This window comes from Anomalospiza imberbis, chromosome 1 (genome assembly GCF_031753505.1).
Source record: "Anomalospiza imberbis isolate Cuckoo-Finch-1a 21T00152 chromosome 1, ASM3175350v1, whole genome shotgun sequence".
Lineage (NCBI taxonomy): Eukaryota > Metazoa > Chordata > Aves > Passeriformes > Viduidae > Anomalospiza > Anomalospiza imberbis.
In genome coordinates this window covers 32,306,603-32,332,414 of record NC_089681.1, presented here as the reverse complement: position 1 = coordinate 32,332,414, position 25,812 = coordinate 32,306,603, and the positions used below count along the sequence as shown (strand labels likewise).

At 40.7% G+C, this 25,812-nt stretch overlaps 1 protein-coding gene and 2 long non-coding RNA genes across 9 annotated transcripts in view; 2 read left to right on the top strand and 1 right to left on the bottom strand.

Moving 5' to 3' along the window:
* The first annotated feature begins 358 nt into the window (after positions 1 to 358).
* Positions 359 to 5,684, top strand: LOC137471899 (uncharacterized). The gene is made up of 3 exons (XR_010997917.1): positions 359 to 2,087; positions 2,170 to 2,360; positions 2,832 to 5,684. It is a non-coding gene; the product is annotated as an uncharacterized lncRNA (long non-coding RNA).
* A 21-nt stretch (positions 5,685 to 5,705) lies between these two features.
* LOC137471902 (uncharacterized) lies at positions 5,706 to 10,895 on the top strand. Its single transcript, XR_010997919.1, has 2 exons — positions 5,706 to 8,797; positions 10,359 to 10,895. It is a non-coding gene; the product is annotated as an uncharacterized lncRNA (long non-coding RNA).
* Positions 10,896 to 20,852: 9,957 nt separating this feature from the next.
* Positions 20,853 to 25,812, bottom strand: part of STAU2 (staufen double-stranded RNA binding protein 2) — a 170,003-nt gene continuing 165,043 nt past the window's right edge. For all 7 annotated transcript variants that reach the window (XM_068186589.1, XM_068186632.1, XM_068186610.1 and 4 more), the window contains 2 exons: positions 22,821 to 22,909; positions 20,853 to 21,971 (listed from right to left, as the gene is read on the bottom strand). In XM_068186589.1, the coding sequence (XP_068042690.1) occupies positions 21,878 to 21,971; positions 22,821 to 22,909 (183 nt within the window). In that variant the 3' untranslated portion in view covers positions 20,853 to 21,877. The remainder of the gene's footprint in view (positions 21,972 to 22,820; positions 22,910 to 25,812) is intronic.

Below are 25,812 nucleotides of genomic sequence, written 5' to 3'. Positions count from 1 at the left end.
ATGGCCTGAGTTTTTGTGTCCTCAGGCAGAGTCAGGGGGTTAGAGTTGACTATCTCTAACCAGCACTACTGTGTTTTCCTTTGCATCACCACAGAACAGTGTGGCCACATGTTGTGACTCATCCTAGGAGATTCCATACTCTTTTTCCTAGAAGCCTTGCAGCAAGAGAAGCTGTGAGAAGCACAAGCTGTGGAGGATCACAGCCTCTGAAGGCACAAAGGAAGAGACCAGTCTTATGATAATAGTTTAAATCTCAGGTCTGTGGGGTTTGAAGTGAGATTTTGTGAGCCTCACAATGGCAGTAGGCTCACCAGCCCTGTTGCTCGCTCCCATGGTGGACTCTTCTTTAGATGGACATGGATATTACAGCTATTTTCTCATTTCCAAATGTGTGTATGCCCTCGCAGCAAGGCTGGTAAGAGGCTGCTCTTTGGCAGGCTGTCGGGTGACATGCCAGGACACAAACCTTGGAAACAAGGGCAGCCAGGGAGCCACACCTCCCTGGTAGATTTTTCCTGTCACGTGTTACCAGGTAATATTCCGAAAGCTTGCAGGCTGCACAACAATACTGTCAATTCCCAACTGATTTAGAGAGTTCTACACCACAAATCAGGAGAGCCTTGGAGACTTCTACAGCCCCAGGGGCCATGTGCAGCAAAATGATAAGAGCTGGCCATGTCTGCTGGATGTGACAGGACCGATGCGGGGCATTTCCTTTGTGCACCACAAGAGGTTCACTTGCATTTTCCTGCAGGGAAATGTGCTCCCAGGGAGTGTCTGGGGGAATGCAACTTGCCTCCAAAGGAGAGGGCTGCATTTAAAGAGATCTGGGGGATCTGCACTGCACAAGGGCACTGGCACAGCCTGTTGCATCCTGAGAAGGAGCAGTCATGTGCTGGTGAACCCACCTGGGCTGGGATGGCCTGCCAGTGCCTTTTGGTAGAAGGCTCACACGCAGGCCTCGTATTTCACAGAAACCTGGAGGGCTTTCTCCTATTCTGTGAGTTCATGGGAAAGTGTAATACCTTTATTTTTTTTAATAAATTTTCGTGTTTCAGATTGTGATGATGTCAGTCCAGAAGTTTGAATCTCTGCCGGGCTCCTGCAGTCCTCATTAGCTTTGCTTTGGCAATAGCTGTACATTTGCTTTAACAAAAACAGACAACTCTTGCTGTGGCACTTCCTAGTGTTTTGGAACCAAAAGGTGCTTTTACAAGCACTTTGCAAGACAGAAGTCCTGCACCTGCCAAGGGAGCTAGAAGGGAGCTAAGCAGGCACCTGGCTGGGCAGGCAGGCAGAACCAGAAGCAGAAATTGTGCATTTCCATTTAGCATTTCAGAATTTTCAACACCAGTTGGTTTCCACATATCATGTTTTCATCAGAAAGAGAAAAACATTTCTCTAGAAAACCTTTAACTATCTGTGGTGGCAGGGATGGTGCCACTATCTGGGCCATAGGAAAACCATAGGAAATCTTTCCTTTGTCCTGAATCAGCTCTGAAAGAAGCTCTTGTAGATCATCAGGAAGAGGCCTTGCAGTTCCATTCACAGTCCCTAAATTGCTCTTCTTGATATACTACATATTGCACCATTGGTACTGGTTTGGCCTGAACCATTAAAATTATGTGTCTGGTATTTCTGTTGACGAAGAACAGAAGGAGAAAAGAGCTTTTCATTTCCTCTGCTCACAGTGCCTTCCCCAATTTTTATTCATCTTGATAACCTCAGCTGTTCTCTGCTCCCAGTTTGAAAGAGCTGGTTGAGTCTGGTTGAAAGCACACCTTTTTCCACACAAAGGGCTCCACCACATCCTTGTGGTGACAAGAATATTCAGACTTGGGGTACATCAAGAGATGGGAGCATATCCTTTTAATTAGAAAGAAAGAGTTACTTTATTTATTGGTATCCCTTTAAAAATGCCCACTGAGGTGACACAGGCACAAAGCAGTCTCCACCTACACAACCATGAATGACAAGCCCCCATGTGGGATAGATAGGGAAAACTTCCTGCTCAGTGAAACCCAGATTATTTCACAGAAGCACCTCCAGAAAAAAAACTGAATGTTGTGCCAGACAGGAAAATCAAGGTATGTGATTTATCTGTGTCTGGCCTGCCTCTCCCGTGCTCTTACCCCACCTTTATTCTTCCTTGTATGCTTTCTGTCTTAGGCTTCTAAGCTCAAGGTGTTGAGGGAGGAGAAGGCTGGCCGAACTTTCATTTCCTGCAAGGGTTTCCTGTATGATGTAACAATGAGAGTGGGAGCAGCAAACAGCTCCTCAAGCATTAACTGTGTCAGGATGTTTGAGATTGTGTGAAGCAAATGGTGCTCAGAGGCTCGAAGCAAAGTTTTTCTCCATTGGTATGTTTAATCATTAGGGGATTTTTTTTTTAAGTTTTCCTTCTTCTCAGCTCTTGCTGGAATTTGAAAGTTAAGAAGGGTCACAACAAGCTGAAAGGAAGTGTCCCCTCTCTTCAAGTTTATTATTGAAAGTGGCCAGATGTCATTTGTTTGTGACTAGAAAAGGGAAGTTATATTACAGAATGTGACACTTCAAACCCCATGGTAAAAACAAAAGCAAATGTGGAAAAGCATTCAGCTGCTCTCATTTACATTTGTGATCCACAGCCTGGGGCCATTTGACATGGATGTAAGAACTGAATTTTATCAGTCTTATGTACACTGTGAATGTTGTCTGTCCTGTATAATTGATTGGGAATGTATGAGATAAATCCAGAGTCATCTGGACTGGTGGGTGGTACTCTAGCAGAGGACATGGACTACATGAACTGGCTTCAAGTAATATAACATTAAGGGTTTTTTCTTTCCCAGTCCCAGCTGGAATACCCTCTTGCACTTGGACTAAGACCTGTGAGTTGTGGGATATGAGATCTGCTAAGAAAAGCATTGTAAAGTTCTTCAGCAATGAACTAATTATTCTGGCACTTGACTTGAAGCAATAATGGGAGTGGAGGAGGTAGAAACACCCTAGCTTGTAGCTATCCTACTAACTTTGATGAAGAGGCACCAGACAAAACATTTGTTACCATCCATTCCTGGATTCATATGAGCATTAGGGATCTTCTGCCATGGTCAAAGAATAAGATGGTTTATACTACCCCGTAGCACTTACAGCAGCAAGGCTTCAACATGCCCACTTGAAATAACTTAGGCTGTTTTTGTTTTTCAAGGAACATGAAAGAGATAAACTCACTAGTGAATTTATTTACTAGTGGATTTTTAACCCATAATTATACAGATGGCATGACATCAGATTCAGGTTCCCTACACCCAACCAGTTGTTATGTACTTCTCCTCTGAGAGAATATCCTGGAATAAAAGACACATTTACTCTACAAGCGTGATTCACCCTACCATTTCCATAAGTCTGCACAACAGCCAGAAAATTTCTATGCCCATGAATAGCCAAAGAATATGAACAAGAGGTAAGACCAGGAATTCCTGTCCCATTGACTTCCAAGCATGAGCAGAATGTTCCAGCCATATCACCAAGTGCTGGACATGCCCTGAAAAACAAATAAAAATCTCTGTGCTGTCACTCAGATTGTCTGCAAAGTGCTCTCCAGGAGGATCTCTTTTACCAGCCAGGAATTACTACCCTTGAGTAATTAGATCTTGCATCTAGGAAATATTCAACTGGAAAGCAGTTAAAAAGTGCTCAAGTTTGTTTTTGAGCAATATAATGGAAAAAATAAAACAATAGTACCAAGAAATGTTCCCAGGCACCAAAAATGTGTTTATGTTGCTCAATTGTTGCTAGGGTTCCTGGCATATTTCTAGCTAATGCTAAGTAAAATTCTCCCAAAATTTTCCCTGCCTGTGTCAGATGGCACAAGCCATGGGTTAGATCCATAGATAGCATGAATCCACCTGTCCCATGCTTTGGTGAGCAAGAAAGCTCAGGAATATGGATGTAGCTAGAACATGCCTCTGCATCTCAGGGTTGGCAGAGTTTGAGATACCAGCACAGATACAGCTACTGGGACAGAAAAAGTGAAAATACTTTTGCTCATCCACTCCTACTTCATTAGTCAAACCCCCAACATGTTTTGGGAGACTGCAGGAGACATACCAGGAAACTACTGGAGACAAACTTCACACTTTTCTGGGAGAAAAAAACAACAAGTAAGGATGTCAAAGAACATGCCCAAGTACTCAACAGAGAAAGTAGCTTGTCTCCCATGGGTAAATTTTACTCTGAGTCTGAAGATCCTCAGGTGTGCTTTTTCAGGTGCCATCACAGAGAAGCTGCTAGCTGTGTTCCAGGCCATGTGGAAGCAGAAGCATTCAGGTTGTATTTGTGTACCACCTGAAGATGTTTGGGTTTTGATTATTGCTAGTGACACCTGTGCCACCAGATAAGACCACTCCTGCTGCAATTTAACTCTCCATAAAGAAAACTACCTGAAAGAAGAAGAAAGGAGGACTTAGAAAGTCACCTAATAGCTACCTTTCTGGTCACATTGTTATCAAGAAATCTTGTCAGGATCTTATGAGGATATCTGTGAAATCATCCTGGGTAACAAGATGTGAAAGGGTTGATAAGCCACTGGCAAAGGGATATACATCAGTATTTGCAAACTGAATAATGGGCTCTCCTTTCAGAAAGAATCAATTGCTGGTTCTCAATGACATCTACAAAACAGAGGTGAAGGAACTGGGTGCTCATCTCAGGATCAGGTGAAAATGCTGCCTGGGCTAAAGGAGCAAGACATACTCCTTACCATATCCCTATGTGATTTTCCAGACACTGCAATGAGGATGAAGAGTCACACAAAGAACTGCACAAACTGATTACCTGTGTAATCAGTACTTACCTACTCACAGAAATCAGAGGTCTATGGACAATCAATATGGATGCCAACTACATTGTTTTTCATTCGACTTAAACTAGAGTGGAATCATGCAAAGCCTCTGGAACAACACACCACCTGTTAGTTACACTGAGGACTGTTACAGCCTCTGTGAGATACAACTATTGGCTCTGTCTTGTGTGTGTCAGCATTATCCAGCCCAGCTGGTTGAAATATTCTGGATTGCTTCACAGATCTGGTACAGATAGCCTGTCTCTGAGTCAGTGAGCTGCCAGGTCACAGTGAAAACATGCTTTTCCTCTGTGCTGTGTTTCTTCACTAGTAATAGCCTAATTTCCTTGGAATTTGACATATACAGATTATGAGTGATTTTGTACATTTTTATCTGATCAGTTGCTCACAGTAACTGATCATTCCTCAAACTGAAGAAATGAAGGTATTTCAAAAGGGAAGTCCAATTCTTAAGTCTTCCCTTTAGGCTGCACAAGGTATAGGAACTGAACTCTTGCCCTAAATGTGCAATCACAAAACAAATATGAGTGGTGACCCTGACACAAATCAGAGCAGACTTGATTTAGTTTGAGCATTGAAAGAGTTTGTGGGGTCTTTTTTTTCTATTTGCCATGCAGCCTAAGGTCAGACTGTCCCAGCTGCAGATAATGCAGAACTCTACTATAAGTGAGAGGTAAGGTCTCCATAAGCTCATTTGGTTTACTTTTCTATTATAGCAATACCAAACGAGTGGCTGACACAGGACTCCACAGGGCATCGTGCAGCAGGCAATCTGCAGGACCAGGTGCAATTGCAGTCCAGAGTTCTAATGCCTCTTCGTGCCTAGATGGAGCAAATCCTTGATATGCTGTGTGGAGCAGTCATCAGTCTTAGCTGGCCAGGACAAAGCTGAAAGGAGCGAGTGAGAGGAAGCCATTTCAATTGAAAAGAGGATCTCAGAGATTTGTGTTCCTGGCATATTCCTGTACTCAGCGGGGCTTTCCAGCACAAATTAACAATGGACCAATTTATATGTGCTCAGTGGATTTGGGCTCACAGACCAAGCTCAGCCAGAGGATTCCAAGAACATTCCTTGCGGAGCAGTGTTTGCCCTGGAACTGGATGCTGTCCGTCCAGAAATACACCAGATGAAGAAGCAGCTGCTAGAAAGGAGAAGAAAGCTGGCTTCCATGAACCCTGTACATACTGCTCTGTGCTAATATCCATGAGGAAAGGGGGATTCTGATCTGGATCATGGATTTAGTAAACAGTAAGGACACATAATGAGTTTATGCTGCAACGTAAGGAAGACTGACATAAAATGGGTGAAATGTCAGCCCTGGGGAAAACAAAGGAGTGCTATGAGTACAAGGCTGGATATGGCAGAAGCAGCATCATTGGTGTCTTTTATTATACTACATGAAAATGGAAATGAGGACCAAGTCTATCAGTGAGGAGCATTTGAGATTGAATCACAGAAGACAGGAAAGGCATATGTCTGTTCTGATCCAGGTCAAACATAAGTAATGGTAAGATTATGGAACAGAAGGTCCAAACCTGGAGCAGCCTGTAAGCCTCATCTAACAGAACGAGTGAGGAGGGAGTGTGGGCTCATCCACGCAGCAGTTTTGAAAATGGGACAAAGTGGCATCGTAGTGCAGTCAGTGCTTGGCTATTTGTGTAACAGGGCCGTGGGAGAGGAGCAGCACAAAGTGGATTCAGAAGGACTCCTGCAGTGATGCTTTGGTGGGTGCACAGAGCGAGCCCAGCTCCTGTGTCGGTGCAATTGTGTCAATTGGGCCAGGGCTCACTTGAGCCTCTGTGTAGGGGTCTCCATGCTGTCATCTCCTTCAGCCTGGAGACACTTGGCCTAGCCCAGAAGGCAGACAGCTCAGGCTCAGCAGGATGTATCTGCTCAGGTTCCTTACTACCCAAAAACAGCTAAGCCATTTTCCAGCCCAGGCTGAGTGTGACATCCACGGTGGCCTCCTGCTGTCGCTAATTTGCAATTGTCCATCAAAGATGGAGAAGACCCGAGTGAAGTGCTTCTTATTACAGCTTGATGATTATGAGTAATGGCAACTGAATATATGCTTGTGTCCCAAAAGGTGATTGCACAAGAATTAAGTTGATTATTGCTTGGAGACCTCTACATGCCTGTTGTAAAGTCAGTTGGGATTTAGAGCAGGTCTCACTCATGTTTAATTTCTTAAAGAGCACACAGCTATTAAGTTCAGGACACTGAAGCATCAGCCATGAATACATGTATACCTGAGGAAGTTGTGGTGTAGCTGTGACAAGGGTGTATCCTGATGAACTTAAATATGTGCCATGTAGCTGCCAATCACAGCTGAGTCAGAGAGGTCCTGACTGCTAGAAGTGGCAGTTCAGGCTTGTCATGTCCCCTTTTCTAAAGCATAATGCAGCTTCTTCACTGGGTGGTGGATTAGTCTTGAAGACCTCCATTGCCTCTGGGTTTTAGAAACAGGTTCTAGAGCCCCACGAGTCCTTATTCTCCTTAGCACATCTACAGCACATCAAACTATTACATTAAACATTTGTGATGATAATCAGTTCATGGGAAACTACTTCTAGTATTTGAACTTGTCATTCTCTAAATGTAAAATCACTTATAGACAGTGATGTCCAGGAAGAAATCGTTGTTTCACAATGGTCAGAGCATGAAAAGGTACAAGATGGGTTTGCTTAGATAATTTTTAGATAAACATTCAGATGAGACAAGGTTGGGGAAACATGAGCCATGATGATGAATTACATGTGCAATTTATAATGCACAATATGTTGCCTCTTTGACTTAAAAAGCTGGGTACAGTGTTGAGAAACACTGAAGTTCAGTTTCTTCATACTGAATGAGGTGGGGCTCCAACTTCCCTGAAGTATTTTGGAAATCCCTACCCCTTCTTTTCATGATCTTCAGTGCAGCATGTCTGTGGACTTGAAACACTTCCTAACAGCCTTTCTGGCCTGTAGCTTAACTGAAGAGATTTGACCATGCTGCTGAGCATGTGCTGTCCTGGCTGGTTTAAAAAGCCAAAATACTGCTAAATTCTGACACTGTCAAACAACGCGTTGAATTTTCTTCAGTGGTCTTGAATCTCTGCGATTACATCTTTAACACATCAATAACTTAGCCTCTGGTTAGCAAGGATTGCTGAAGCATGACTAATCAGCAGATGAAAGTGTCTTTGTGGGGATTAGCTTTAATGAAAAGAAAAGGGATAGTTATTTTGGTAGTTTGAAATCTTCCATAAATCAAAGCGAATACTGACAAAGCAGGTTCATACGGTAAGAATGAAGCTATTGTGAATAAAATTAAGGGAACAGCTACTTTTATATAAATCACAGGCCAGGACAGCATTTGTAAGAGAGTTCATGGGAACAAGATCATTTAACTTCTTCAGGTGTAAATAAGTGATATTTAGCTAATGTTAAAGCATCCCTAAAGAAAAACAGATGGATGAGGGTCCTTAGTAGGGAGTTTCTTTTTTGGTTTTAATTTTCTTTTATTTGCATGCAAATAATACCCAGCTAGTTTATCTTGACTACTTTATTCTGTTCAGGGACAATCATCCAACATGTAACTTGGTCTTTACCACTGCCGGAGAGGAAGACATAGGAAGAGAAACTTCAGTCTTGATCCATGATAGCAGTTGCTTCTGTCTGGTGTAAATTAGAAAGTTTCTTCATCTTCTATAATGTGGCTTGGAGGAGCCCACAGGCACCATGGGGATAGTGGCAAATAGAAAGAAATGCAAACTCCACACCTTCTGGGGAGTATTCATGTTCAGATCCTGAACTTTAGACCTCCTATATAGTCCTGTGTGGTTAATGTGCTGTATAAATAATCACCTCTTGAGCTCCTCCAGGCAGTGACTCAGAGCACCCACGCTGAAAGCTTAACCCTCTCTGATGACTGTATGGGAAGGCTGGAGTTAGACTGTACATGTTGAGGTACCTTACAGCTCCCTTCCCTTTATGTTCCTCTCTTGGTTTATGCTGTGCCTTCTCCATTGCTTTATTGCGACTTTTACATTTATCACAGATAAATTATTGCAGGTGTGTGACTGAAACACAAACGCATAATGTTCCAGTGGGTCTCTCTGCCCCTGAGCTAACGGAATATCCTTTCAGCTAGCCTGAGGCAAATGGAAAAACCTCTCAGATCCAGGTTCCCTTGCTTTCACCTGTGCTTTTGTACTGCTATCATATGCACTGTTTGAAAAAAAAAAAAAAAAGCTTATAAAACATTCGGTCTGCATGCTGCAGACACTGATGTAAATGGTTCACTGGAAATCACAAATGCTTGCTCATCTCTCTAAAGAAATGTGGCATTAAAGGTAAGGCTCTACATAGAAATATTGGCTTAAAGTACTGCTCAGTTACACTTTTGGAGAGCTTCCCATACTCTGGAATCTTTCGGTTTGGGTGCTTTTTTGTTTTTTTTCTTTTATGCTGTCTTTTTCTTGTGCTCTTACAGTACAAGCTTTCGTGAGTCTCCGGATCGAGTGACAGAGCTCTACTGAAGAGTTCGTGAACCAGGGCCTTACTCTAAGCTATTTAGAGCTCAGCTTGTTTTCATACTTTGAGACAATTTCCACATAGCTGAGGCTAATGATTATATATTTAATATGCCTCTCTTTTGTAACCAGTGCCAATTTTTCTTTCTCCCGATACAAACATGCTCTGTATTCAGAGTCAGTGGAAATGTGTGTTTGTGTGTGTGTGTCTGGGTTCTAAAATCATAGTTTGATTATTTCAAGTTTTCTAGGGAAATTAAAGCAAATGACTGTGTGGTTACGTAGTGACAAGAGTAGAATTAAAAAATAATTTTCATGGCAGAATTTACCATACTGCCTGTTATAATTTTTTTTCTATTCAGTAGATTTTTGGGTCATGGGGAAAAAAGAAAAACCCCAGACCAACAAAAAACTCTGTAATTCATGATGTTTACGTGATTCATAATTTATAATGGGAAGGAAAAGGAACATTATGTGAAAAAATGCTATGCACATTTTTGCACAACATTCTACTGGTATATGAATCATGCTTGTCTTGGTAAACTCAAGGGAAATAATCCCAGTAATGTATGTAAGGCAGTCATGCCCACATGTCTGGGGTTTTTTATATCCAGATTTCAGTGGAAAGAGAGATACTTTTTAAACAGATGGCAAACAAGCCCCTTTCCCCCCAACTACTTTGCAAATTTAATAACATAGCTAATTATAGGACTGTGTATGTTAATCCGTTCATGTGTTTGCTCCATATATTTAATGTCACAAGTCAAAGAGATCTATGGAATTGCTGGGCAATGGCAGTTAAATTACATCCAGACCCTCTTTAGCCATACTTTTGAGACTGAATCTCTTGGGATTTCTGTTGGCAATTCAGTACAAAAGCTAATATAAAATTCTATAGCTGCAGCCTGGAAGTGATGTCAGGAGAAGCAGAAATGCACTCAGAGGCTTTATTTGCCTGGTCTAAGGTGATGTCCCATGTCACATTTATTCTCAAGGGTCAGAAGGAAGAAGGTGAGGACAGTTGTTCCTGGTGAATTTTCCCCTTGGCTGCTGCTGTGTACTGGGGCCGAGATGCTCCCAGGGCTGGTGGCACCACAGCCATCTGATGAGTTTAAACAACCATTCCCTTCCTCACTCAGAGCTACTGCATCTTCTTTAATCTACCTGGGCCCTCCACTCCACTGTGGAGGACTGGTCACAACTCATGGAATACTAGACCAGGCCACCATCTATTCCAGCACGTCAGGCACCTACTGAGCCCTGCCTATTGAGCGGCAGCGAGTACCAGGAACCACCTCGAGTCTGTGGAGTATCAGCCCCATCTTTGACTGCAAGCTGGAGAGAGCTGCTTGGTGGTGCATCTCGTGCTATTCTGCATCTGTTACAGCTGAAGCATGTGTGATGACACTCAAGCTTTGAAAACATGCCTTTGTGAGGGGAGAGGTATGCTGATCACCTCTGAGGACAATGGCTCACTTCACTGTGACTGACAGTCCGGAGTACCTTGTACCAATAAAAGCCTGATCTCAAGTGTCAGATGGTCTGAGTAAATATATATGGGGTTCTTACATCAAAAGCTGTCTGTACAGTAAGGAAAATGAGCTCAGAGCCAGACCATCTCCTGGCTAGTTTTGGATTTGTCATATGTAAAAGATTTTTCAGGCAGGAAGATCTGGCTGTTTATACCACCTGCTCTTTTTATGTAGAATTCAAAGCATATTACTAAGAAAGTATAAAAATTTAGGTTAAAAAAATCTGAAACTTGTAAGAGAAAACAGTAATACTGTCTGGAACAGGTTAAATACTAAAAAGGGCGGACAAAATTAAGAGTATCTGAGTTCCATAATCTGTGGATCTGCCTACACATATCTGTTTGCTTCAAGTGCCCTTTGTGATCTGTCAGAATTATTTAAAAACTTTAAAAAATGTATGGAAATGAATTTAGTCACGTATCACAGACTAACTCAGGAAAGAGAAGAGTCTCACAAATCACACAGGGATTAAGGTGGGGGGGTGGGGATTCAGAAAAGTGAGGGTTGGTGACGTCTGTTTCTGTGCAAGTGCCATCCTCACCCTCCAAGTGTAGGGGCGAGGTGTCTCTCAGTTCATTTAACCATTGTGACACCCATTTGGTTCCCACAAAATGCAGAAAATTCAAAATATTCATGCTGCAGAAAGAGACTGAAAGCTAATCTGCTGTTTGAATTTCCCTGTTAATTCCTATTATTTTGTTAGTTTCATAATAAATATTTTTTTCTCCCAGATTTTAACTCTTGGAGCTGTTAGGAAAGCCAACCTGTAGTGAATTTACAGGTTCCTACACTACCCCTCAGAAATGCAGGGTTTTTCCCCAGCCACTTGGTCTCTCCCTAAAACTCTTGGTGGGGTGGAGGTTTTGATGTTCAACCTGTTTCTGCTGCAGGCTTGTGCCTGAAGAGCAACAATCTCATATCTCTGTGCAAAGTCTTCACCTGAAAAAGCCTTCCAGGAAAGATTTCCACTGAGACCCGCCCAGCAACTCAGCCTTCTCTGCTACTGCTGGCTTTCTCTGGAGCCACATCCCGACCTGTGCTTTCACTTGGAAGGCAGCATCCCTTCAATATTTATCTGAAATACCTTGAAGTCCTAGAGCAATCCCTTCCCTGACCCCCATATCCCATATTCTTCCCAAAGTCTGTAGGCTCCTTTTAATAGCAGAGCATGCCCTGTCTGCCTGTCTCACTGGGCAGAGGGCCTACTGCCTGTCGACCTTGATGTCTTTCTTACTACTTGTTTCAGCTGGTTGTTTTCTCGGTATTTAAAGGCTTTGTTATGTTCCACACTTTCAATTAAGGAGGAAAAATGCTCTCTGTGTTATAAGAGTGAAACTGGCAGTTGTATACTTTGGTTTGTAGCATAAACAGTTGCACAAGGATTCATTGGCACCCTTCCCTTCACTAAGGAGGCTATCAGCTAAATGTCACGGATGTGCCTGGGACTTGCCAAGAGCTGGAAATGTACTGGGAAACTTCTGAAAATGCCCACAATTAAAGAAAAAATAAAAGTTGTCAAGGATGTAGTGGACGCATGTTAGCTGCAGCAGAGATTGGAGATTCTCGGAGGGTATGGTCAGCATCTCTTCTTGTGCTTCCCTCCTTTCCTCTGGAGTCTTCTTCCTCATGTAGCAGGCTCTGTCTCTCCCTCTGCTCGAAGCCAGTCTTCTTCCTCTCATGAGGAAGAAACGAGCAGCTCATTTCTTCCGTGTGGCCTATAAAGCTGAGCTTTTCCTTCTCGGCAACGGGATCACAAATAACATAACGCATTAAAAATGCCCCGGCCCCTTGACACCTTCATTACAACTAAAGCAACAGCATGATCTTGTTGCTGGAATGCTTGCCCTCCCTTCCCTCATCACCCATCATCACTTCATGGTTTAACTACAGCCTAATCCTGCAAACACTTCCTACCCAGCAGAGCACTTACCAGCACCTAAGTAGCCCACTGACATCAGTGGATTATTCCAGGTAGTACGTCCTAGGAAAGCTAAAGAAGTGTTTGTACCACTGGGCCGTTCGGTTTGCAAGCTCTTGGGGGATATTTCCTTCTGTCTATAAAGAGGCCTGCACACGCACGGTGCTGTATAAATAATTAATAATAACAGAACTCACACTGAACTAGCACATATGGGAATTTGTATCCCTGGCTTTCCTGGCTGCTAGAAGGAAAATCACAGAATTATGGAGTTTACAGAAAGCCTCCTGATATCATATCTGGGTTTGTGGTGTTCCCCGCACTTTGAGAAAGTGTTATCTCTTCCTCTTCATGACAGGAAGCATTGAAGGACCTTCACCTGGCAAGAAATGCACAGGAAACATATTTTAAGTTAATCCAAAATCTGATTAATATCTCCCAAAGGTAAATTAAAGTTCTGATCACCCTGTCTAACCTTTAATTGCACAACACAGGAGGTCTGGATTTTATCAAACTATTGACTTTTTTTGTTTTAAGATTTCTTTGGCTTTCAGCAATTGCACAAATTATTCCTTGGTGAAGGCCTTAAGCAATAAAAGAAGCTGCTAATTTTATTTCCAATGGACTCACCCCTTTTGTTCTCAAATTTTGTTGAACATTTTTCTCTCCGCAATATGATGGAATGAATTTGAATAGATCCAAATTATCAAACAAAAATAAAAGATTAAACCAGGAAAAGCAAATATAGAAGTAAAAACAGAGCTGAGAGGCCACAGAAGTTTGAAGCTCTTTGTGATGTTACAACACAACTTCTGGATTGAGGAGAAAAGAGAAATACTCCCTTTATTAATATGATTAAGAAGGAAAACAAACTGAAGTTCTTTGCTGGAACATAGTGAATCCTGAGTGAATCCATGGAAATGAGCCTTTCTGTAAAGGCTCTATGTCATGGTCATACATTTCTCAGGCTTACATCATCTGTTGCTCAGAGAGAAGTTTACCACTCAAGTGCAGTAGTCATGAAGGAAGGTAGTTTCCTCCTCAGGATGAAGACATTTCCTTGTGGGGAGGGTGATACACTTGCCTCACATTCAGCTGCTCTGATTTCCACGTGCTTTTGCAAACCAGACTGAACTGTAAAGAACTGCACAGGGTAAGATTACTATGAATTTTTGCTGCATTGGCAATGTCTCTTAATAGCAGGTACAATATAACTTTACACCTTCAAAGAATGCTTTAGCCACCAAAACATGGAAGTCACTGGGCTATGTTTCATCTTCATGGAAAACATTCCATTTTTTACAGAACAATTTCATATTCAGTGGTTCAGAAAGTACAAAAGTGAACACGAGTGACTGCCTCATCATCAGCTGATACTGATATTTCACTATTTTAAGGAAATAACTTGGAACTGTAGACTTTTTATATCTTAGCTGGCAAGTACTCTAAGCACCAGGTAATAGGAATAATATTCCTGTCTCACTAATTTAGTAAATGTAGAGTAGATCTGTTCAAAGTGAGGAGGATGAGCTGGAGAGGTGTATGACGCCCTGTTTCAGCAGACACTACAGCCTGATAGACCAGGGCATTCCTGAAGCAAGATGCAGAGGAATAAGTTAGTCTCCAGTCTTAGCTACTGAGTAAAATGCAGATTTTTGTTGGCAAGAGTTTCTCCTTCACCAGTATGTTGTATCTTGCCCAAAGCAGTAAAAATCCCTGGGATTCCCTGGGAGGAAGGGAGCATCAGACTCCCAAAGTGACTGGAGGAGGAAATAGTTCACGTGGCTAAGATCAAAATGCTTCTGAACATGCCCAGAAATGGAGATTTACATGGGCAATCCTCTGCTTTGAGAAGTCGTCTGTCTGTGCACTTTAAGATGTTTTGTGTTAGATCTGGGAAAAAGAGATTTTTCTATACTTAGTTGTCACCAAGTTAGGTGACCTAGTTTGGCACTTAAACATTTGTGTATTTAGATTATAGGTGCTTCTGTTTCCAGTTTGGCAGACAGATCATTTGTGTACATATATTCACGTGTACATAGATACATGCACAAATGTGTGTAGTTTGAATCCATTCACACACACAGAAACACACAAGTGTATACATAATATTTAAGTAAAGTGTTTATGTATAATGATTATTTATATATTTTATATATATATATATATATATATATATATAAGAAAAGTTTAGGTCCATTTTAAAAAGTCAGTACTGGTCCCTTTCTACAGATCGTGCAAAACTGCCATTTTGTCTTAATTCTTCATCTGAAAAAAAATAAGAAGGACTTCTGTTTGTAGAAACAAGGGGTTTTTTGTTAACCAAAATTTAAAAGAAAATAGCAAAAAAAAAAAAAAAAACTGAAACCTATTAAGTCTCTAATTTCTCACAAATTCTTGTTCATAAAAATGTTTTCACAATATTTTTGAAATATGTGTGGAAACCTTTTCTTCAGCTGTTGTGCAAACACGGCAGTTAGGAGTACAACTGATGCTAAGGGAAGAGACAAATCCTCAAGGCACAGAAGCCTCGCACTTATCCTTTGAGTGCCTGCAAAATATGCAGCAAAATTTTGTATCTAAGTTTGTGAAGGCCTTGACAGTGTCCTTCCTCCTTAACAAGCACCTTACTTTTGTAAGTATTCACAACAGATTGATAGATCTGCTGGTATTTCAAAAGCAGTTTCCAAATGACTCCAAAGGTGATATTCAAGATATAATTGCGACCAGTTGGGATCACATTTTCAGAAGACATCAGAAAAACCTCATCCTTTCTGGTATATTTTAACTAAGTCAGTGCTATTAACATTCTGGCCCTGGATTGTTTTGTCTGTGAGTTAGAAGAAACATTGAAATAGTAGCAACATATTTCTCAGTGCTGTGTTGATCACATGCAACAAGTATTTCACAATAATAAGAGTATTTATATCGAAGTGAGCTGCATAAATTGACTGCCCAGCCATGGGCTGGGTGACTTTTCTTTTGCAAGGAACTATTGCATTTCTGTGCTCATTTAATTGTTTACTCCTACCATGTATTGTACATGGGAGCTGTGGTCACTGCTTGCCAGATATTTAACTACAGTATTTCTAGTGCATCTCGTAAACAGTTCCCAATTTTACAAACTATCAGTGGGGTTGAACTTTCATTCACATGGTTAAAGTATACCTGCTGTGCTGCACTGGATGGGAACTTCTTCCTTGACAAGAAAAAAGTTCTGCATCTTTTTGACTTTATGTTTTGTCTCCATATAGGAGGAGGTCAAGTTTGGTTTGCAATAAATTGTCGTTTTATAAAAATAGAAGGCAAGAAAGTTCAGTTGAAGTAATTGGGTTACCACAGACAGATGTTACATTTTGGTTTTTTTTTCTGTATCCTATTTAAACATGTCTTCTTTGTTTTGAACTACATATGAAGACCTCCTATCTTTAAACCTAAGTAAATTTTAAAAATTCTCATCTATTTCCAGCCAGTTAAAATACAGTTAATTTGGGGTGGGGTGGAGGGTTGAAACAGACCATTTAAAAATAGGAAATTAGATAACATTGACTTTACTATTATTGTCCTTAAATATTTTTAACAATTACCAGTGGTTTAGGAAAAAGGAAAACTATGCTGCACATATAATCACAAACAAAAAGTACATAAGCAGGTTTAAATTATCTGTTTTGATGCACAAATATATATTTAATATATTGTAGTGAGAAGCATAAACTGTTTTATCAAGGGTAATTTTCTTCTCATTTACTGTGTGTTGTTGGATAAAACTTCATAGGTATTCAGGGTCTCCTAGATCCTGATTATCATAAATAAAGGAAAATTTGGGCCTTAAATAAGTTATATTTTTATGTTAGCAACCACTTTGTTTAGCTTTCCTTCTTCTCATAAATCAGTTATTGAGGTCTACTTAATTAAGAACATATTAGAAACATTTTCATTGTTGTTTTTGTATTTCCTTTGTACTGAAGTGCTATGGAGTTAAAACACCAAACACAAAAGTGCACAGCCAACCATGACTAACTGCATAAAGCAAATAACAAGCTGTACGATCAAAAGCAAAAGTCAGTGCTGCTCATGTGGAATAACAGAAATCATACCACCAGAACACTTCATACACATCTCATCCACCGGTGTACGCACTTGCTCAGCTCATAGCACGCCTCAGGAATGCAGTCACAAACAGCAAGGGACTGCAGCAGAGGTAAATACCCGGAGGGGAAGCAGCGTTTCCCTGTGCCTCTTCTTGACAGTTCCTCACGCCTTCGGCTTGGGGATCCTCAGCCAGGCAGGAGGAGGGAAAGGCAGAGCAAACTCAGGACATGCTTCTTTCTTTGCAGCTCTTCTGGAGGTGTCCCTGGGGAGCTATGCCAAATATACACTATTGCCCGGGGCAGGTAACTTGCCATGTTTAAGCCAGAAGGCTGATGGAAGATTGCCATTATCCATTCTCACTGGTCACGGAACCATATCCCCCCAAGGCACACAAAATCATCATTCCATGCTGTATTCAGGGCTCTGACAGAGTCCCTGTCTTTATTACCATTAAAAATCACCTCCCACCCTCTGCTCAGTTTTCTCGGGAGTTGCAAAGGCCATTCTTATTTGAGCAAAGAAAATAAAAAATACCTGTTTATAGGATGCAACTGAGAGTGGGGTATGCTGGATTTGACTGGGAGAGGATATAAGATTTTACCAAGCATATTTTTTTACTTAGTGTTTCAAAACAAACAAACAAAAACCCAGCCCTCTGCCTATTAACTGGAAAACAAATCCAATTTAAAATTTTTGCTCAACTCTCACTGCAGGAAATGGGAAATCTTCTGCTGTTTCATGGGGAATTAGAGCAGGCCAGAAAGATGAGAGCAATAACAAGCAGCCACCCACCAATAAAATGCATGTAGTAAAGCACTGTCAGAGAGATCAAGGGCTTTGCATACACTTTAGGAAGGATTAGATTTCATTGTCACTTCAGGCCAAGGAGGAGGAGATTCCATATTCCTGCAGTCATTCATCCCAGCTACTCCCATACTCCTAAGGTTCCTCTCTACTCTCATCCAAAGGCCCATTAAAAATGCTACTGATAAGTACTAAATATTTTAAATCCTATAACTTCCATCAGAGGAAATTAAATGCCAGTTTAATTATCTCTTGAATTCAATGAGGACTCTAGCTGAAAGGTAAATTAAATTCCACTGGGAATGGAAGGGGAATGCTGGGATGGCAGGGAACAGAAATCTGCACCCTGCTCCGCCGCTCTACAGCCCCAGTGCTGCTGTGTTTTGTATTTGTCAGAAGCAGCACGTCTGTCCCTTTGGAGACCAGTGCTACATGTGTCAGCATGAGAACAGAAACTGCCAGAGTGTGCTGAGCTGTCGACAGGGCAGTGTTCCACTGAAGATGATAACTCAGATACAAGATTATCCATGTGTATTCCCATCCTTTGAGCCATATCAGATACCTCATTCTGTCAGTGATGAGCCTTTTCCTGTGCAGGTTCTTAGTTTGCTGACCCCCAGAAGACATTGAAAAGATTTTTGAGAGGATACCTAAGTGACCTGTTTTATCTTTAGCATAATTCCTGCTGATTAATGAGTTCTATTGGTTCAAAACTGATGATACTTTGTGTTCTGAGCCCTTAAAATAAGTGTTGAGAACACTGTAGTCTGCTAGATAGGCAAACTGGCTATCCTAGGCTTTATTCCTTTTTCCTGTCTTATTCCTAAAGACCAGCTTGCACCTTAGATCCACTTCTGTAAAACATGGCATTTGCTCATCTTTGAAAGTGCTTTGAGACATAGGATGAGATGTGTGGTATGTGTGCACAGCAGGGAACTAAACAGTACTTGGTGCTTTGCAAACAGAAGTTGGACAAAATCTATACCTTATAGAACATATAATCTAAAAATAAAAATATAATAAAAAATATCAGCTGCTGTCAGAAAAACAAACAACCCTTTTAGAACTAATAGTAACATTCAAACATATTGATATTCTTTCAGTGTCCATCATCATTTACTTTTTAAACAAAACTAAATATAAAATCTGTTCAGTTCCACGTGTACTTGTTTTAGAAAGCAAAAAAAAAAAAAAAAAAAAAAGAGATTAGTCGACAAAAATATGGTAGTTTTTAGATTATCAGACTTAATTCTTAATTCAAATACTGACAGCTCAGGAACTAAGAGGAACAGCTGTGAACCAACCAGACTAAAGATTGGAGATAAGTCCAATTGCAGTGGCTGCTGCAATATCACTGATGCAAGAATTTTGCTCAGGGTCTTGGGAGGTTGCTAGTGATAATGCCAAACTAAAGTGTATTTCTGTATATGTGTGTGAATACTGCAGGATATTTTTTAAGAAAATAAATGCTGCAGGTAGAACAGGCTGAAATCTCTTAACTGACACAGGAACCTTGGAATGTCTTAATGAACCAAAATGACACTGTGGTGTTCAGGTGCAGTATCTTGAAGAGCTCCATACAGAGGTCTTTGTAATGCTGTTGGTACCTGTAGGGAGCAGGAACTCTTTCTTCAGATTATTCCAGGAAAAGCTCTATCAGCCTTCACAGGGGCCTCTGTGATGCAGCTTTTAACCTGTGGTTTGGGAGGTGCTTTGAAACAGCCATCTGTGTGCACTTGACATAAGGCTGCAGACTTTCTAACTTGTGATAACAACCATTAGTCAGCCCTGCTTTTGGAAAATTGTTAGAACTTCTGCTACTATATGTCCCTCCTCTCCCAGTCTGCTCCATGTTTCTACAGTTTTGAGAAAAGGGAGTGAGTCCCCCAACTCAGTCAGTTGCCTTGTTTTGTGTCAGAATCAGAATCAAGCATAGTTCTGACAAGCAAGAGAATCAGAATAAGAGTTTCACAGAGATACTCTTTCTCCACTGTTGCCTTGATTGGAGAGGCTGAATGAGCTCTCTTGGGCCTAGACAACTGGTTGCACACATTTGGTTGCAATTTGATCATTGAGAGTGAGGTGAACATCACTTTGCTGCGCTCCACATGCACTGGAGCAAGTCTGGTGCTCAATGCAGAGCCCACCTGCAACAAAGCAACTAATCTAAAATTTACTGGGACAGGGAGCACACCACAGAGGTTCTGTTGATGCCAGGGAGACCATACTGCCAGTCTCCTTGTCACATTCTCTCCAGTAATCACAGCATCTCACCCTTAGGACAGAGGAATGGATTTGCCTCTTTTGTTCTTGTTCTACATGAGAGGGGACAGTAATGCCATTTGTATCCTGCACACTAGCAGGTACAGCTAAAGCACAGACTGAGGCTTTTTCTGAGCTCTCTGAGCTGTCTGATGAGCTGGAGGAGCAGAATTTCTGCTCCAGTTGCCAATTAGGCAGGTAACATATCCCTGAGAAAGGTGGTATGTAAGAACTAATTATTTTTGTATGCTGCTGCCTGAATAACTTGAGTCTGCAGGTGCCAAACGCCCCTTGGAATCTGTGGGAACTGAAAGGCTCAGCTTGTTCCTGACTCTTTTATGGAACCAGACCCTAGAAAACTTCAAACTTTTAGAACAAAGGCTCCTTATCTGCCAGGTTTGAGAGTGAATCATACCCATGAGAAACAAGAAGTAGAAAAAAAGGACTCCAAGCACTGGTTCTGGGAGAGCAAGATGCGTGTTCCTCTGAAAGCCTGTCCCAGAGGTGAATCAATGCCACTGTACCTTGCACCATTTCCTCACGTTGCTGCTCCTCTGCTTTTCTGCATGAGTCACTGAGTTGTGATCTCTGGTTTTGGTGCTTCTACAATCTTGTGCAATGTTGTCATGGCTGTTATGCAGTTAAACTTTATCTATTGCATTAAATCAAATAATCTGTATTTTGGGTAGGTAAGTGACCTAAATACCAGCATGTCTGGTCTAACACAGTAAGTTTGTAAAAAGTGGTGGCCCGGGGACAGCTTGGTTGAAACCTGGCTCTGGTGTGGTAGCCAGTCATTTGTTAGCTTTTAATTGTTTTCCTTTCCTTTTTTTCTATTAGTTGTCTAACTGTGAGTGATAAAGAAAGAGAAGACACTGTCATTGTACACATGAACTGATGTGGTTTTACTGCATTTGGCCACACACTTAAAAGAAATATGCTGGTACAGACCAGCCACAGGTCTTATCTCCTCTGCCACTCCTTTCACAAAAGAATGATCTTTACATCAACAGTTTCCACCCTTGGCTTGATAACGTTGCAGTCCTCCCTTTTGCTCTTGGTCCGAATGCAGAGATTAAAAACACTCAGTTGATGCAAACGGTGGGTTGATACAACACACAGAATGGGGTGTAGATGTGCTTCACAAAACAGAGAGCAGAATTGAAGGGGACAATGTTGCTTGGAGGCAAGACGCCTCTTTAATCGATTATGGCAAGGAAAATCAAATACCATATTTGCTTTTTTCCTGGAGTATATCGAAAATGATCATAACTAACATCTGTTCATGTTAAGCAAATACTTGTCAAGATTTAAACTTCTGTTTGCATACAACTCTGAGTAGTGCATCTTAAAGTCATACATATTCATATAGAATGAAGAATGCATAATGTCTGCATAAAAAGATAAGCTGTATGACTATATATGAAGACAACAACTACAATTCTCACAGCACTGTCATTGGTTAATTTTAAAATATTCAAGCATTATTTAAAAAACAGTAAGCTGAACTTAAAACTACACTACAAAAATTGTATAACTGAACCAATGCTGAATTGTTTTCCTCAATATTAATCAATTGTAAAGTTTTTCTTTTTTTTTTTTTTTTCCCAACACTTTTTGTTAATTCATTGTTATTTTAACCTCCAGTAACACGATCAGACTTCTTCTGCCTCTGGGCAATTGAGTTATGCTCTGATCTCAAGTTCTAAGGGAAATGTTCAATTTTATTTTCTTCCACAGTTGAATAAACAGTACCATGTATACTATCTCTTGTGTTAGAATAGTGTTGTCTTCACATAAGACTCAAATAATGGTATTAGTCATTCATTTCCTTGTACACATACACCCTATTGCGTGTTGACAGGTTTATAAGGATGCAGTGGCAGCCGTGGGTGCTGGGAAGCTCCTAGACGACAGCCTTTGAATCCTTGCAGTCCTGAGCAATGGTGCCTGAGTTCGTCTGTTTATTGTCTGCTTTCTCTCCCAGATGCTTGACTTGTCTGAAAGATTAATACATTAACAAGAGTGGTAAGGTCCAGGGTTGCACATCTTTAAGACATGTTTATTACCAGATGGCACTTGAGATTCAAAGGTCACTGTGGAAGGTAACATTTTAAAGTGAAACAACAATATTTATGTTCAAATACTATGCTGATGAGATCATATGGAAAAATGTTTCTGATTAAGTTAGTTTATAAATAGCCACAATATATCTACTGAAAATTCCAAATGCCACTTTTAGTCTTACTTCTTTTATTCTATTACTTCCTAATTTATTTAGTAACACAAGACTACTTTCTTACGTAAACAGACTAGCAGCTGGAAGAAAAATCTTTACTGGATGGACAATCCCACTTTCTTAAATAATTGAAAATCCAGTGTGAAATGCTGTTCTATTGTCTACTACTTAAAGCTAAATTCCATATCAGAGTTTTTTTAAGACCTGAAAGAAATTTCAACTTTTAAATTCTCTGAGGTAAAATTCAGCTTGCAATCATGAAGACTTATTGGCAGATAGCTATGCTTATTTACAGGCAATATCATGTGCTACACATGATACACATTTGACAAAAATCATGTTATGCTACTTACACAGAATCCATACAATGGAAAGAAAATCCTTTTCTTTAGCATTTCCACAGGACTGACTATCTCATGGCTAATTAGTAAACATCAGTAACACTAAACCTGAAATCATGTTTATCCTCTCAAATTGTCACAAACTGTATGTAAATTCCAGAGGAAATAGTTTTGCATAGGCTTAAAAGGGCAACTAAGCTCTTAATTAACATTTCTTATCTACCATGCCACACAGGCATTAAAATGCAGAGGATTTAAATGGTACTTACTTTTCATGTGATCCGTTCTCAACTTTCATAGCTCCTTCCACTGGATCCAGTCCTTGTTCTGAAAACTGTTTCAAGGCACTTAACGCTGCCTAAAGAAAAAAATGAGTTGTCAAAAAACCCACTGGCACAATAATATTATCACCAAATGAAGGAAGGTGTGTCTTTTGATATTCTAGATTCCATTAATTTCCTGTGTATTGAAGCCATCTAGCCTACAGAGCTAAGAGAGTGGGTGCAGCACAGCTCCATGATAAACAGCTGTGCTTGTGCATGGATTGAGGAGATCTTCTTCCTGGGCATATCAGTGACTCCCATTTGTGTCTATGCAAGCTTCATCACTTATGTAAAGAATAGGACATACTTTTAGGATTCTTGGCTTTCTGGCTGTAAAGTGTCTCCAGCTTCCCCACATGCTTTCCTAGAGCCCACACTTTCCAGAGATCCTATGGACAAACTTTTGAGTTGCAAATGGTTGCAGAAGGTGTGAGAAGTGGGAAGGCGGTCAGCAGGACACTACCAGCACTCCAGAGTCAGATCTGGAACAATGTTACAGCTTGATGTCTTACACACAGGTAGTGAAATGTGCTAATCAGGGGGAGCCTATATGGGGTGATTAGGGAGAATCAGGAATAGAAAAACAGTCCATTTTTATCTAACATTTTCCATTGCATTCTTCACTGACCAACTTCTGCCTTATCTGCTTTGAGCCCCTTCTTCTCTTCCCTCTGATTTGGTAAAAAAATTTCTTTTTTGTAATTGATTCAGAAAAGGTTGATTATGAAACTCTCTGACACCACATGGCCAACTTTGAAGATAGAGCCAACACAATAAAACAGCTGAGGTCAGTTGTACTGAAAAGGTGAAATGTAAAGCAGAACCACAAAATGGATTTTTCTTTTTAACCACTTCCTCCTGAGATGCATTCAGAACTAATCACAGGGGAAAAGAAAAGGTGACTTTTCACATTGTGCTCTAAGCCAACACCTCAAGCAGTGGAACTGACTGGAGGCCCTAAGGTGCTGTTCAAAGTGAAGCAACAATTGCTGCTCTCTTCTTATTTGTTGGGACAGAAAGAATCTGTGACTCTATCTTCCTTTCCCTCAGAGAGCAGGGACCCTGCCTGGGACAGGAGCTGCCATTGTAATGAAGCACTAGATTTGCCTTTGTACTAATTCTTTGCCTGGATTCTCTCAACAACTCCTTTGCTTGAAAGGTATGTTTATTCAACTTAAATATTATTAGACAATGTGTACTTTGGTGAGGTGAATAACAGCACAAAAATTGCCAGGCTGCCCCAAAGTAAAAGACCACATGTCCCATATTTGTCTATAGTAATGACTAGCTGCTGAAGCCCCAGAAGGCTGTACAAGGCACTCCCACCCATCACACATGAAAGTAGAATCTTACTAGTCTGAGAAATGTTATGGTTTGTGCCCTGATGGAAAAAAAAAAAAACAAAACAAAAAAAAAAAACCACCTATGAACATTTTGAACATTTTATAAAGTCTCTTGGTAAAACTCAAATTGTCACTGTTACCTACAATCTACTCCACCTTTACCATGTGTTCTGAGCCCCCTGTATGAGATCCCATTACTGGATCTTTCACTTTTAGCACTCACTGAGTTCCCCAGAGAGAATTTTCTCTTTCCTCATTTCTTTTGGTTTTCTTGATGTTTTGATATCTTTCCATTTTTCATAAAAATTATTTCTCTAGCACCTCATAGTGTCCCTTCACAAGTTTCACATGTACATTCTCTACTCCTATAAGATATAACCACCATCCATCTTTCCATCCTTGATCTTGATTGCACAGCAAAGTCACTGCTCATCACAAATAATTCCTCCAGTGGCAACGAGGGTTTTCAACTACACTCCTCTTAACTTTTCTGTTCCAGTAACCCGACACATTTCTTCATCCCAATTTCTCTCTTCTCCTCTCCCTGAGGTCCTTTTCATGACAATGCAAGCACAACTCATCAGGTGAGGAAGGGGAGTGATTTGGGCTCCTATGCTTCCTTGTACTTTAATTGGTCATGGGTTAGTAACTGTGAGAAAGAATCCAATGGGTAGGGACCAGCACCCAAGAATCTCCTGTCTTCTCACATCCATTTTTTTCCTGATGCACATTAGCAAAACTATCAGAATCTCCTTCCTTCTTACGTATGGTGAACCAAAGCCCATTACCAGGTAGCACTGCAAGGAGGGAAGGAAGCTGAGACATCGGCTCCTCCCACACAGTTAAACTGCTACCTCACATGTTTCTCAACCCACTTTGTTTACTTTTTCATACCCACTCTTAGCTTCCTGGTCTGATGTGTGAATTGTAAACTTATTGTGGAAGAACTTTGTGTTCAGGTTATTTGTTTGTATAGTGACTTGGATGAAAATGCCCTGATCATACTTTGTAAGTAGAGCCACGTAAAGTTTCATTCAAGATTAAATCACAGATTGATCATATGATCTGCAGAACAGTCTGGTCTCAATTAGGGGTAACTGAAATCCTGAAATCATCATGAGATTAATTAGACCAACACAAACATCCAAATTCTAGAATTGCTGAGTTGCTCTGTTACTTACTACTGTTTTACTCACAGAACTGACTACTTGCAAGGCATCCCACATAAATTACAGAGCAGCTTTCAGGGTTGTTTTCCAGGAAAACTATTTTGAAACTTTCTGGATGAACATTAGCCACTAGCTTAATAGGATCAGATCAAGAGAGCCCCTCTCCTCTTTTAACAGCAAGGGAAAACGTACTACAATTTAAAATAATTAACATTTTGCATATAAATATGGATCATTGGGTGTCAGTGGGAGCATGGGAGCATATAGCTGTCAATAAAGTAAATATGGAACAGTTAGAGAAAATATATAAAATGAAAATGTGATTCAAGGTGTTCAATGATAAGCATGTTTAATACCAACACAATTTTGAAATCCTAATGCTTGTAACTTGCTGCGGTCTCATTTCGCCATCTCACCCTTCTTCAA